This window comes from Myotis nattereri (genome assembly GCF_964212035.1).
Source record: "Myotis nattereri genome assembly, chromosome: 17".
NCBI lineage: Eukaryota > Metazoa > Chordata > Mammalia > Chiroptera > Vespertilionidae > Myotis > Myotis nattereri.
In genome coordinates this window covers 43,547,967-43,562,665 of record NC_138092.1, presented here as the reverse complement: position 1 = coordinate 43,562,665, position 14,699 = coordinate 43,547,967, and the positions used below count along the sequence as shown (strand labels likewise).

Here is a 14,699-nt window from a genome sequence, read left to right as displayed (position 1 = left end):
GGAAAGGTAATATGATGAGCATAATGAATGAATAAAAGAAAATAGGTTTTACACTTCATCTTAGCCAAAAGACCTAGAAGCAATGAAAAGAAGATATGTTTTAAAGGGTTTTTATAGTTTCAGTATTAATTTTGTAGTACCAATATTAATTCCAAGGTTTTAAATTGTGCTCTGTGAATTGAAATATTTCAGTTGTCTCATTTCGTTTTTAAAAAAAAAAAATATGTTTCTATTGATTTTAGATAGGAAGGGAGAGGGAGAGAGACAGAAACAATGATGAGAGAGGATCATTGCTCGGCTGCCTCCTGCACATACCCTACTGGGGATTGGGCCCGCAACTGTGCTTGTGCCCTTGACTGGAATCGAACCTGGGACCCTTCAGTCCGCAGGCCCATGCTCCATCCACTGAGCCAAACCGGTTAGGGCTCATTTACTTTTTTATTCACTAATTTAGTGCACTCATGAATTTGGTTTGTAATTTTGTTTAAATAGTCTTGTTTTTTGATGTGTTAATAATAAAATAGTACTTATTCTTTTACAGAGGTTGTTTGTTTTATGGTCCACCTGGAACTGGAAAAACACTGGTTGCTAGAGCACTTGCCAATGAGTGCAGTCAAGGGGATAAGAGAGTAGCATTTTTCATGAGAAAAGGTGCTGATTGTCTAAGTAAATGGGTAGGAGAATCTGAAAGACAGCTACGATTGCTATTTGATCAGGTATGATATTAAAACTTACCTACATAGATTTTTAATCAATGTAAATGTAAGTATGTAAGGATTAGATAAATCTTGCATTTAATTACTTTTCATAGAGCAAAAATTCAGAAGACTTACTCAAAATATGTAATCTTCCTAGATTATTTTTCTTTGTGTGTCAAGATAACACTGACCTATAAGGAATAGTTTTATAGTAAGAAGAGAAAAGAATGATTGTATCTAAGTTCTGTGGAGTCTTAGAACCTAGAAAGAGAGTGGTAATTTCATACTTAGGGAGACAACAGTAGTGAGCTATGTCTCAATAGAAGATTAGTTCATCCCCAGACTGGCTTTAATTTTATATGCCAGATTGTATTGACAGTACATTGTGAGATAATATATTCTGATTTACTAAGGCATATTGTTGCAAATGCTTTGAAATCTCTTTATGGAACTCATTGAGAATTTTTATTTTAATTTTACTGAGGTATGTCTTTTTTAAACTTTGGCATCATGCTAATTATTTTCCCATCCAGATATGGAGGGAAGGTTGTATCACTTTCTACTCTTTATCTTATTGTGACAATTGGTCTTTTATAGATTTTTTTATATGTCCCAATAACTGTAGCTATACAAAATCTAAGTTATATAACCAGTAAAGTATGTATTGAATATTTCCAGTTGAAATGCAAATAAAATTAAACTATGTTATAATTTAGTCTGAACCCTTAAAACATAGTTCTTGAACTTACATTTAGATTTATAACTTACAAATTTTATAAGCAAATTTTAATGAAATGAATTAAAATGGTTTATATTGTCTAATATTTGAAGTTTCTCATGATAACATGCAACCACTGGACCTACTTTCTAGGCTTACCAGATGCGCCCATCCATTATTTTCTTTGATGAAATTGATGGTCTGGCTCCAGTTCGATCAAGCAGGCAAGATCAAATTCACAGGTAAAAACTTGCTTGATGACTCCTGCCTTTTTCCCTTTATTCTGAGCTGTATTGGTATTATATGAGCAATACAGTGATTAAATGGTGAAAGAAACTTTACAAAGCAGTAGTTTCCCTTTTTCTTTTCTTTTTTCTTATTTTCTTTTTGGAGTAAAATCCCAATATACTATAGAGTGGAAAAAGAAAAGGTGAACCTGTCCTGGATGGCAGGGTATTCTCAAGCACAGTATTAAAATTTTGGTTACACTTTTTGACTCTCTGAGTGGCACCATGGTTGTCAGCAAAAACAAGTGCCTTATAGGAGGAGGCAAAAAGGGAGCCAAGAAGAAAGTGATTGACGTATTTTCTAAGAGAAACTGATGTGCTGTAAAACTGCCAGCTATGTTCAACATAAATAATAATGGAAAACACGTCATGAGAACTCAAGGAACCAAAATCCCATCTGATGGTCTCAGGGATCATGTTTTTAAAGTGAACCTAGCTGATCTGCAGAGTGATGAGATTGCATTTAGAAAACTCAAGCAAGCTCTGGCTGGTTTGGCTCAGTGGATAGAGTGTTGGCCCTTGGACTTAAGGGTCCTGGGTTCGATTCTAATCAAGAGCACTTACCTTGCTTGGTTCCCCTAGTCAGGGTGCATACAGGAGGCAACCAATCCATGTGTCTCTCACATCAATGTTTCTATCTCTTCCTCTCCCACTCTCTCTAAAAATCAATGGAAAAATATCCTCCAGAGAGGATTAACAAAAGAAAGAAAACTCAAGCTAATTACTGAGAACATTCAGGGCAAAAACTGCCTAATTTCCACGGCATGGATCTTACCCATGACAAAATGTGCACCATGGTAAAAAAAAATGGCAGTCTGTAATTGAATCTCATGTTGATGTCAAGATTAGCAAGGGTTATTTGCTTCATCTATTCTATGCTGGTTTTACTAAAAACTGCAACCTTCAAATTTGGAAGACCTTATGCTCAGCATCAACAGGTCTGCGGGATCTGGGAGAAGATAATGGAAATCATGACCTGAGAGATGCAGACAAAATACTCAAAAGGAAGTGGTCAATACATTGATCCCAGATAGCATTAGAAAAGACATAGAAAAGGCTTGCCAATCTATGTATCCGCTCCACAATGTTTTTGTTGGAAAAGTCAAATGCTGAAGAAGCCCAAGTTCAAATTGGGAAAACAGGAGTTTTGACGGTAGTAGTACTGGAAAAGCTATTGGGGATGAGTCAGGTGTGAAAGTTAAATGAGCTAATGGATATGAGCTGCCAGTGCAAGAATCTGTTTAAAATTCAGACTTTTCATGGTGTTAAGTAAAAAAATACTATTTGTATTGTTGTTTTTTTAAATCTTGGTTACAAACTTAAATGCACACTGGCCACTGAAGTAAGGCGTAAGGCAAATGAGATGAGTGAAACAAACCAATGGTAAGTGTGGGGTTGTGGTGTGGAATGTGGCTGAGTGTTCAGTCATAAGATTATAACCAGTTGTTTTTATTGCCAACCTCCTGAAATGCAGAAGCTAACCCAGACTTGAAAAATAAATTTTCTCTTTCTTAAATTTTATATTCAAATTTGTAAATATTTTTAAATGTTGCCAACCAATTCAGATTCTTTTAAGACATTGCCTGAGCCAAATAAAATATGTCCTAGCATGACTACTAGTTTAATATTCTAATACTAGCACACTTCCTCATTTTCAGGATGGGAAAATTGAATATCCCTTATGATAAACTGTTTACTCAAAGGAGTACCTTTCCTTAGTGCCATTGCCTCAAGTCCCAGTTCGTTTTCAATTTTTCAGAAATTCTTTTAAAATGAGCTCATAGCCCTAGCTGGTTTGGTTCAGTGGATAGAGCATCAGCTGCAGACATAAGGGTCCTGGGTTTAATTCCAGTCAAGGGCACATGCCTGGGTTGCAGGCTTGATCCCCAGTGGGGGGACATGCAGGAGGCAGCCAATCAATGATTCTTATCATTGATGTTTCTGTCTCTCTCTTGCTGTCCCTTCCTCTCTGAAATCAATAAAAATATATTTTAAAAAATAAAATGAGCTCATAAATTATCTGTACTTGCTTAATTAGTTTGGGATACCCTAAAGCAAATGTTTGCATGCCTTCATATATGCCAGTATTGTTTTTTATTGTAAATGATATAAAAGAGGAACAAGAAATAATGTGATAGGTAAGTTTTGACTCTTCTAATACTTGACAATATTTATTATATTCTGGTTGCCTTCTTTGACTTGATGCTATACAATTTCATTTGTTGCTCTGAGTAGTAAATGAAAATGTCAAGTATGGTAAAAGTAGTCTGTATATGTCCTACCAGTAATCATACAAACTTTTAATATGTGACACATTTCACTATCACCCATACTAATTGTGTTACTAGGAAGAAACATTTAACAATATTAACATCACTTTGAAATCAAGTAATTAAGAACTTACGACATTTTTGAAACAGTTGTAAAGTGATTGGAATAATTTTAACAAGCACATGCCATCTCAAATATATATATGAGAAATGTGATGTACAAGTAATTATATCAACGCATTAGAAAATAGGATTTTAGCCTAAGAAAATGAGGATATAAATATAAAGTAAGTTCAATTAAAATCTTTACTGTAAATTAAAAATATTGTTGTGACCACTTGGGCTGTTTCCAGATCTTAGCTATCCTATATAATAAAGAGCTAATATGCTAATTAGACTGGACAGCGGAACAACCTTCCAGAATGACCTTCCAGAACGACCAGTGGGCAGGGGGCAGGCCCGCGAGGCAGCTGGGGCTGCGAGGGCCTATGTTTGCATGAATTTCATGCATTGTGCCTCTAGTTATAAACACTGCTATGAACATAGAGGTGCATATATTCTTTCTGATTGGTATTTCAGGCTTAGGATATATTCCTAGAAGTAGATTCACTGGGTCAAATGGCAGTTCCATTTTTAATTTTCTGAGGAAACCCCGCACTGTTTATGGTGGTTTTAATTTGCATCTCTCTAATGACTAGTGACTTTGAGCATTATTTCATGTTTCTTGGCCATTTGTATTTCCTCTTTGGAGAAGTGTCTATTTAGGTCTTCTGCCCATTTTTTTAAAATTTATTTACTTTTTTTATTGCTTAAAGTATTACAAAGGGTATTACATATGTGTCCTTCCCCCTCCCCCCCACCTTTGACAATCCCCTGGCCTCCCCTACCCCCCAGTGTCTTATGTCCATTGGTTATGCTTATATGCATGCATACAAGTCCTTCGGTTGATCTCTTACCCCCCTCCCTCCTGCCCCCCAACCCTTCGCGGCCTTCCCGCTGCAGTTTGACAATCTGTTTGAGGCAGCTCTGCCTCTGTATCTATTATTGTTCATAAGTTTATAATGGTCTTTATTATCCATGAATGAGTGAGATCATGTGGTATTTTTCCTTCATTGACTGGCTTATTTCACTTAGCATAATGCTCTCCAGTTCCATCCAGGCCCTTGCAAATGGTAAGAATTCCTTCTTTTTTACAGCAGCATAGTATTCCATCGTGTAGATGTACCACAGTTTTCTAATCCATTCATCTACTGATGGGCACTTAGGCTGTTTCCAGATCTTAGCTATGGTGAATTGTGCTGCTATGAACATATGGGTGCATATATCCTTTCTGATTGGTGTTTCTGGTTTCTTGGGATATATTCCTAGAAGTGGGATCACAGGGTCAGATGGGAGTTCCATTTTTAGTTTTTTGAGGAAACTCCATACTGTCTTCCATAGTGGCTGCACCAGTCTGCATTCCCACCAGCAGTGCACGAGTGTTCCTTTTTCTCCACATCCTCTCCAGCACTTGTCGTTTGTTGATTTGTTGATGATAGCCAGTCTGACAGGTGTGAGATGGTACCTCATTGTTGTTTTGATTTGCATCTCTCGGATGATTAGTGACTTTGAGCATGTTTTCTCTGCCCATTTTTTTATTGGAGTATTTGTCTTCCTTTTGGTGAGTTGTATGAGTACTTTATATGTTTTGGAAGGTAACCCCTTATCAGATGTATCATTGGCAGACATGTTCTCCCATACAGTGGGTTCCCTTTTCATCTTGTCTTTTAGTTGTATTTTTGAAGTGGTTGTGCTTGGCAGCAATTTCAGGTGTTTACCTATGCCGCCCCGCCATCTTGGTTTCTCCCTCTCCCTTTTCATTTTGATACTGGTTTCTTTTGCTGTGCAGAAGCTTTTAATTTGATGTAGTCCCATTTGTTTACTTTTTCCTTTGTTTCTCTTGCCCTAGGTGTTCTATCAGTGAAAATTCTGCTATGTGAGATGTCTGATATATATTTTTAAAATTTTGGGTTTTTTTAGAAAAGCAAACAAGAATTTATTGACCATAGCAAACATATCATGAGGACCCTTAGAGGTTAAGGGAAATGTGCCTATGGGGGAAGATAAGGGGAAAGGAGAAAGCCCAATTTTTTTAAATTATATTTTTCTTGATTTCAGAGAGGAAGGGAGAGTTAGAAACATCAATGATGAGAGAGAATCACTGATCAGCTGCCTCCTGCATGCCCCCTACTGGGGATTGAGCCTGCAACCCTGGGCATGTGCCCTGACCAGGAATTGAACCGTGACCTAGTTCATAGCTCAATGCTTAACCACTGAACCACACCAGCCAGGCTGATGTCTGATATTTTGCTGCCTACATTTTCTTCTAGGATTTTTATAGTTTCACAACTTATATTTAAATCTTTTACCCAGCTTATTATTGTGTATGGTGTAAGTTGGTGGTCTAGTTTCATTTTTTGCATGTACCTGTCCAATTATCCCAGCACCATTTATTGAAGAGACTATTTTTACTCCATTGTATGTTCTTGCCTCCTTTGTCAAATATTAATTGAGCATAATGGCTTGGGTCAATTTCTGGGTCCTCTGTTCTGTTTCATTGATCTATATGCTTGTTCTTGTGCAAGTACCAGGCTGTTTTGATTATAGTGGCTTTGTAGTATAGCTTGCTATCCGGTATTGTGATCCCTCCAACTTTGTCCTTCTTTCTCAAGATTGCTGCAGCTCTCCAGGGTCTTTTTTGGTTCCATATAAATTTTTGGAATATTTGTCCTAGATCTGTGAAATATGCCGTTGGTATTTTAATAGGGACTGCACTGAATCTATAGAATGCTTTGGGTAGGATGGACATGTTAATTATGTTAATTCTACCATCCCATAAACACAGTATATTCTTCCACCTGTTTATAGCTTCTATCTCTTTTTTCAGTGTTCTGTAGTTTTCCAAGCATAAGTCTTTTACCTCCTTGGTTAAGTTTTAAAAATATATATCATTATAATTTCATGATGAATTTTTTAAAGAAAAAAATAATTACTAGTTCTGGACACTAAAAAGGTCTACAAGCAAACACAATTCAGTAGCAGTTATACCCCTAGCACCCAGATTATGGGCTTTAAATACTAGCACTCTTAGGAGAAATGATAGATTGCAGAACGGAAGCAGGAAATAAGCAAGACAAGCCTGCAACATCTCGTCATGCCTGGAAGCAATTGAAGACTATTAGGTTCATATCAGAATGAAATAGTCAATTTTGAAGAAGTTTTCATTGGACAAAGATGGGACGATTTGAACATCAAAAATAATAATTACTACAATAGATTGAAATGCATTGAGTACATTAAAAAGTAAGTTTATAATGATCTTTTTTAAGAAATCTAATTGGGTATTCTGAGGTTGCTAAGACAGTGACTCATTACTCTGAAAATTGGATAAAGAGAATGAATTAAGCATTTCTTTTTCCTGTTCTAAAACTTATGATTCAGGCCATGAATCAGGATAATTTCATAGTAGATGAATTAATGTTGTTCTTTATAGGAAAATCGCAGTTAATAAAAGCAAAGGAAATTATTGAGTTAGAAAAACCAGCATTTTGCAACCCTTTATGTAAAAGTGAATCTCTACCGGTAGTTTTCAACTGGGAGTGACTTTGCCCCCCAGAGGACAAATGTCTGCAGACAATTTTGATTTGCACACCAGTGGTGTGGGGAGGGGAGCGCTTGGCATCTAGTGGGTGAAGACCAAGGATGCTATTGCATCCTAGAATGCACAGGACAGCTCTCCACCACAAAGAATTCTCTGACCCAAAATGTCAGTTGTGCCAAGGTTGAGAAATACTGATCTAAACAGTAAGTAATTACCAGTGGCTGCTAAACAGTAAGGTATAAAGGTTCATAGTGAAATTTATGATGAGTAGAGTAAGCTGACACCTCACTTAAATACCCAACCCATTGGGGAGTCGCCGCCTCTGGACGTCTGCTCGCTCTCTGCGGCCCTTCCCGGGGCTGCCTGCAGCTCCAGGCGGCAGTAGCATGCGCGTGTGAGATGTGGTGGAGCACGCTGGCGCCCGGCAGCCGCCTGCCACGCCGCCTCCATAAACACTTGTGTAGGACTCGTTCATCTCGCTGAGGCCCCTGGCGCCGCCATGGAGGCCCCACCGGACCCCGTGCTCCTCGGCCGCACTGTGGGTGGGCCCCGGAGGTAGCGGGGCTCCGCCAGGAGCAGGAAAAGGTAGTCACCTGCTGCCAAGAGAGGATCCAGCACTGGCAGCAGGTGGGTGGAGGACAACTACAGTGCCCTGCAGGAGCGGCTCGGCACCCTGCCTGACAAGCTGTCCTACAGCATCGTGGTACCATTTGGCCCGTTTGCCTTCATGCCAAGAAAACTCATCCATACTAATGAAGTCACTGTTTTACTGGGGGACAATTGGGTTGCCAAGTGTTCCGCAAAGCAGGCCGTGGGCTTAGTCAAGCACCGGAAAGGACATGTAAGAAAAACAATAGATGATTTTTAAAAAGTGATGACAAATTTTGAATCCAGAGTTGAATTTACAGAAGATTTGCAGAAAATGAGTGATGCTGCAGGTGATATTGTTGACATAAGAGATTAAAAGTGACCTCGAGTTTAAAGCAAAACACCGAATTGCTCATAAACCTCACTCCAAACCCAAAACTTCAGATAGTTTTAAAGCGGATTTTGCAAATGTTGAATCCAAGGATCTGCTCGCAGAACAAGAGCTGTGGGCTCGGCTGGAAGAACTGGAGTGACAGGAGGAGCTGCTGGGTGAACTTGAGAGTCAGCCTCCCACTGTGACTGCAAACGGAGAAGGCACAGCGTTTTCCGAAGAGGAGAAGGAAGACGCCGGCACACGTGTGAACGGACACGTGAACGGGCCGAGCTGCGCTGTGAACGGCTCTCGTCCCCTCAAGTGATGAGGCTGAGGGTGGTGACGACGACGATGCTCTTGGGTCAGGGGCCAGCTCTGTACCAGCCGTATATATACTTTCCTCACACCGTCGAACCCAAGCGGGTTCGAATCAATACTGGGAAAAACACCACCTTAAAATTCAGTGAGAAGGAAGAAGCCAAACGGAAGCAAGAGAACAGCTGTGGTGGCCACCCGGCCCCAGAGCTGCCCACGATCAGGACCCCTGCGGACATCTACAGGGTCTTCGTGGACCTGGTAAACCGGGCGTACGTCCCTCGGAAGTCCATCCTGAAGTCATGCAGCCGCGAGAACAGCGTGTGCAGCGACATCAGTAAGGGCAGTGCAGCCGACTGCGAGGAGCCCGCGGGCAGCGACGCCGGCGAGAGCATTTTGGAGGAGCAGGAGCAGCTTCCAGAGACACTCTGGCCCACGCCCAGGACGCTGGGACGCTTGAGTCTTTCTGGAACTGTAATAGAGAAAGAATTGTCGCCCTGCCTCGCCCCGCACCCGGCCGCGGTCCACCCTGTGCTGCCCACGATCCCTGAGCGGAGAGAAGTCCCGTCAGAAGGGTCGGAGGTCACCAAGCGGGTGTCCACGTTCAAAGCTGCCAGGCTAGCAGAGGACCTAGGCTGCCAGGCAGTGAGCGCTTGCGCCCAGCAACCTCGTGCTGCATCATCTAGAGTACGTATTGCTGAGGCTCCTCGGAGAGTGGAAAGAGGTGTTCTGAGTTAATTTGGAAGCAGATTCTCCTGTTCATCGGTGGAGATGAGGGTCCGAGTGAGCCCAGGACTTCCCAGTCCGCTTGCTCGTTGTCCTCTGGCACCGGTGACACCGCTGCTGCCTCTGATGCCGCGGCTCTCGGATCACTTCTCAGAGAGGATGTTCCTGGGCGTGGTTGGTATTTCGAACTAAACGCAGGCAGTTCCGTGCCAGCTGTGATGTGCACACCGCATGGACCATGTAGCAGAAACGTAAGATTCAGACCCAGCAGCCTTTCCTGCTTCAGCCTTTGAAAGGCCCTTTAAGAAACCTACTGGTGGGTTCTGCAGCGAGGTGCCCTTTAACCCCGGGACTGCCGCTGTCCTCTCAGCAGAAGCTCCCCGTGGCCTGTGGGCAGGTTTCTTGGTCGGAAGAATGGGATGTTGTAAAACTTTTTAAGTAAAAATTTTATGAAACTTGAAGAAGAAGAAAAACCAACCCACTGATCTTAAGTGAGAAACTAGTATTATGTACCTCCTGAGGTATACAGTAGGAAACACATGGTATATTCCTTATGAAATGTGCTATTCCAAGTACTTTAACCTGCATCTATTAAGCTTCTAGATCTAACTCAAGTTTATAGGATACATAAATGTTGACCCCATCAGGAAGCTATCAACTCTGTTCACAATGTGGGAAGAATATTTTTTTAAGACAAATGACCCAATTTCTTCAACAAATAAATGGGATGGAGGAAGGAAAAAAATGGGGGAGGGAATGTGATCGGAACTGGTATGGATTTGAGGGTTGTATGACCAAGTGCAGAGTATGGATCTTATTGAACAAATGAGTAAATTGGGGGTGATTTGGTACTAGTATTAGGTCATATTAAGGAATTACTGTCATTTACATTGATGTCATAGTATCATGGGAGTGTTTAAACTCATCTTAGAAATGCATACATGAAATATTTATATTAAATTATCTGAGGTTTTGGTTTTTAAAGCTATCAGGTAAAGCCATATAAAAGGAATATTGTTGCCGAAACCGGTTTGGCTCAGTGGATAGAGCGTTGGCCTGCGGACTGAAAGGTCCCAGGTTCGATTCCGGTCAAGGGCATGTACCTCGGTTGCGGGCACATCCCCAGTAGGAGATGTGCAGGAGGCGGCTGATCGATGTTTCTCTCCCATCGATGTTTCTAACTCTCTATCTCTCTCCCCCTTCCTCTCTGTAAAAAATCAATAAAATATATTTTTAAAAAAATAAAATAAAATAAAAGGAATATTGTTAGTTGAAACTAGGTGATGAAGATGTGGAAATTATTTTACTCATCTCCACAATAAAATATTTAAAGTAATTAAAATTCTATGCTTTATATGTATTCTATTTTATTTTGGGATTCTTTGATAATCTGTATGCAATGGAACATTTTATAATTTTAGATACTGTTTATGTGGTACTTACTAGTATTTTTTTATGTGTTTGTGAATTCAAGTACCTTTGAAAAATGTTTTATGAAATGACTTTCAGAATCCATTCATGGCATTCTAAAAACCATCTATGTCTTCTATTTATTTTAATCTGTACATATTATTTAGTATGCTGTTTTACAGACATTTTTTAAAATCTATTGAAAGTAGTGCCATACTCTTAAGAAAATTCGTTCATGTTTAATGTATTAACCTCTTACCAAAAGAAGTGATATATTCCACATCCAATCAATTAATCTCTTCTCTCTTATTTTTAAATTTAGTTCGATTGTTTCCACCCTGCTAGCTCTTATGGATGGATTGGACAGCAGAGGAGAAATTGTGGTCATTGGTGCTACCAACAGATTGGATTCTATTGATCCTGCTTTACGAAGGCCTGGTCGCTTTGACAGAGAATTTCTTTTCAGCTTACCTGATAAAGATGTAAGAATTTAAGTAACATCACTCAAATTTTGACAAAATATGTCACCCTTATCATGAACAAGTTTTGGTACAGTGAAAATTTGAAGGTTGAGTTTTATATGTTCTGAAGCAAAGTTCTATGATTAACACCCAAATATGTATGTATATATTTTTAGGGAGTATTGCTCTATTTAAAGAAAATAAGTCAGATAATTTATTATTTCTTTTTTAAAATAATGCCTCCTTAAAAATACTCTTAAAATTCTTTCAATTTGAACCCAGTCTTTGAATTTAATCATACAATTTTGTTTTGCTTCAGAACATATGGCAAATGAACAGTTAGTCTTTAGCCTATGTATTAGCCTTGGCTTTTTCCTGGGTATCACCATGTTATTTTAAAACCACTTAATCTTTTGAGAATCAAGCAGAAAATATGGTAGAGCTATCAGCACTCTTAAAAATAGTTTTATTGATTTTATTGATTTCAGAGAGGAAGGGAGAGGGGGAGAGACACATCAATGATGAGAGAGAATCATGGATCGGCCCCTCCTGCACACCCCCCACTGGGGATCGAGCCTGCAACCCAGGGATGTGCCCTGACTGGGAATTGAACCATGACTTCCTGGTTCCTAGGTCAACGCTCAACCACTGAGCCAGGTTGGCCAGGCTAACAGTTCTTAATATGTACCAGAATGAACAATAGTTATTTACTTTCTTTCATTCACTTTTATATGAATGGAACTTGAGTGCTATAAATGTAAATGTGTTTAATATAAAGTTCTTAAACTTGTACGAATACTTATTTTTTTTTACTATTTTATATTTCTATTTAGGTACTAGAGGCCCGGTGCACAAAATTTGTGCATGGGGTGGGGGTTCCTCAGCCCGGCCTACACCCTCTCCAATCCGGGACTCCTTGGGGGATGTCCAACTGCAATCAGACATCCCTCTTGCAATCCAGGACCATTGGCTCCTAACTGCTCACCTGCCTGCCTGCCTAATTTGCCCCTAACCCCTCTGCCTGCCTGCCTGATCGCCCCAACCCTTCTGCCTGCCTGCCTGATCGCCCCTAACCGCTCTCCCCTGCCGGCCTGATCACCCCTAACTGCCTCTGCCTTGGCCCCCACCACCATGGCTTTATCCCAAAGGACGTCTGGTCTATCCGGTCTAATTAGCATATTACCCTTGTATTAGTATAGATTGATATCTTTAACATTTTTAAGAAAATTTTTTAAAATATATTTTATTGATTTTTTTACAGAGAGGAAGGGAGAGGGATAGAGAGTTAGAAACATCAGTGAGAGAAAAACATTGATCAGCTGCCTCCTGCACACTCCCTACTGGGGATGTGCCTGCAACCAAGGTACATGCCCTTGATAGGAATCGAACCTGGGACCCTTGAGTCCGCAGGCTGACGCTCTATCCACTGAGCTAAACTGGTTAGGGCGATATCTTTAACATTTTAGATAATTAAAAGTATTTTAAATTGAAGTTATTCTAATCTGAATAGCACTTACTTTATAATAGATGTAAAAAAAATGTTTTTATTTGTAGGCTCGAAAAGAAATTCTGAAGATCCACACCAGGGATTGGAATCCTAAACCACTGGACATATTTCTAGAAGAACTAGCAGAAAACTGTGTTGGTAAACATTGCTTTTAAGCATTAAAAGGAATACATGCATTTCAAAGATATATAGTCTTGAAATGTTATAGTTAAAGAAATGCAAGGTTATATTTGTTTCTTATCTCTACTGTTCCTTTCCTACAAAGTTCGGATATGAAATAGAGATATTTGACAAATTAGCTGTTGGGGATTTTGAGAGCAAAGTAGGTAATAATAGGTATCTTTTGCTGTTTACAGTTTTCTAGTCATCCTGTTGAGCATTCTACATATATTTCAGGTAATTCTCACATCAGTCCTATAAAGTAGGTAACATTATTCCCATTTTACAAATGTAGAAATGGCTGACAGAGCATACATGATTCTCCAAAGAGCTCACATCTAGAAAATGACAAACTGGAATTTGAAACTTGTCTGTGATTTTAAAACTGTTGCTCTTGACCTCTATGGTATATTGGTATTTGCCTATTTCACTCACAAAAGTTGATTTGTTGATGGTTATCACCACCATATTAGCCTTCTTACTCCTACATATTTTGCTACTGTGTTGTTAGGGTGATTTTTAATTTTAACCATAGTCATGCTAATAGGATGGTAGTTTACTATTCCTTTTTTTCCTCTTTTTTTGCCTTGGGTAGGATACTGTGGTGCAGATATTAAGTCAATATGCTCTGAGGCTGCTTTATGTGCTCTGCGTCGACGCTACCCACAGATCTATAACACCAGTGAGAAACTACAGTTGGATCTCTCTTCAATTACTATCTCAGCTAAAGATTTTGAGGTAGCTATGCAAAAGATGATACCAGCCTCCCAAAGAGCTGTGACATCACCTGGGCAGGCACTGTCCACCATTGTGAAACCACTCCTGCAAAGCACTGTTCACCAGATCTTAGAAGCCCTTCAGAGAGTATTTCCACATGCGGAAATCAGAACAAATAAAGCACTAGACTCCGGTATGAAATTTGATCAATTATTTAAAGTTAATTTTCATAATCATAAAGCTAAATGTTTTATACACCTCAGAAATGTTTCTTTATACACATCTTGAAAGGAACTTGGTCGTGCTTTGCTTGGATATTTTAAGTTTGAAATGCATTTTTATATTTACAGCAGGTCCTCAAATAACATTGATTCATTTAACATCGTTTCATTATAACAATGATGAGATGCTATAGGAACTTAACTCTTGTTTATATCAATTAGCTTATGGTAAAATTGTTTTTTATACATGGTTTTGCTTAAAGTCACAGAACCTATTGACTGTTAAATGAGGACTTAACTGTACTTGTTATTCATATCTACACAATATTTTTGATTCTCTAAAATATGTCATTGATTTACACTGATTTGCTAACTGAAGCACTGCATAAAAATTTCCTTTGCAATCCAGAAAAGTTACTAATGTATAATTTTTTGTTTGTTTATAGATATTTCTTGTCCTCTGCTAGAAAGTGACTTGGTATACAGTGATGATGATGTTCCATCAGTATGTGAAAATGGGCTTCCTCAAAATTCTTTTAATAAAGCAAAGGAAAATTTTAATTTTCTTCATTTGAATAGGTACATTTCCCTTCCAAATGAATTGTGTGT

At 39.2% G+C, this 14,699-nt stretch overlaps 1 protein-coding gene and 2 pseudogenes across 3 annotated transcripts in view; all 3 read left to right on the top strand.

The window, feature by feature from the left end:
• ATAD2 (ATPase family AAA domain containing 2) overlaps positions 1-14,699 on the top strand; it is a 58,970-nt gene that overhangs the window by 27,130 nt on the left and 17,141 nt on the right. Inside the window, exons 12-17 of the mRNA XM_081111599.1 lie at positions 542-716; positions 1,570-1,658; positions 11,348-11,507; positions 13,041-13,131; positions 13,748-14,062; positions 14,537-14,669. Of these exons, the coding sequence (XP_080967725.1) occupies positions 542-716; positions 1,570-1,658; positions 11,348-11,507; positions 13,041-13,131; positions 13,748-14,062; positions 14,537-14,669 (963 nt within the window). The remainder of the gene's footprint in view (positions 1-541; positions 717-1,569; positions 1,659-11,347; positions 11,508-13,040; positions 13,132-13,747; positions 14,063-14,536; positions 14,670-14,699) is intronic.
• LOC308533224 (small ribosomal subunit protein eS1-like) lies at positions 1,929-2,948 on the top strand (annotated as a pseudogene). Its single transcript has 2 exons — positions 1,929-2,193; positions 2,407-2,948. The product of its transcript is annotated as a small ribosomal subunit protein eS1-like (transcript).
• Positions 7,777-9,627, top strand: LOC308533223 (unconventional prefoldin RPB5 interactor 1-like; annotated as a pseudogene). Its single transcript has 2 exons — positions 7,777-7,816; positions 8,098-9,627. The product of its transcript is annotated as an unconventional prefoldin RPB5 interactor 1-like (transcript).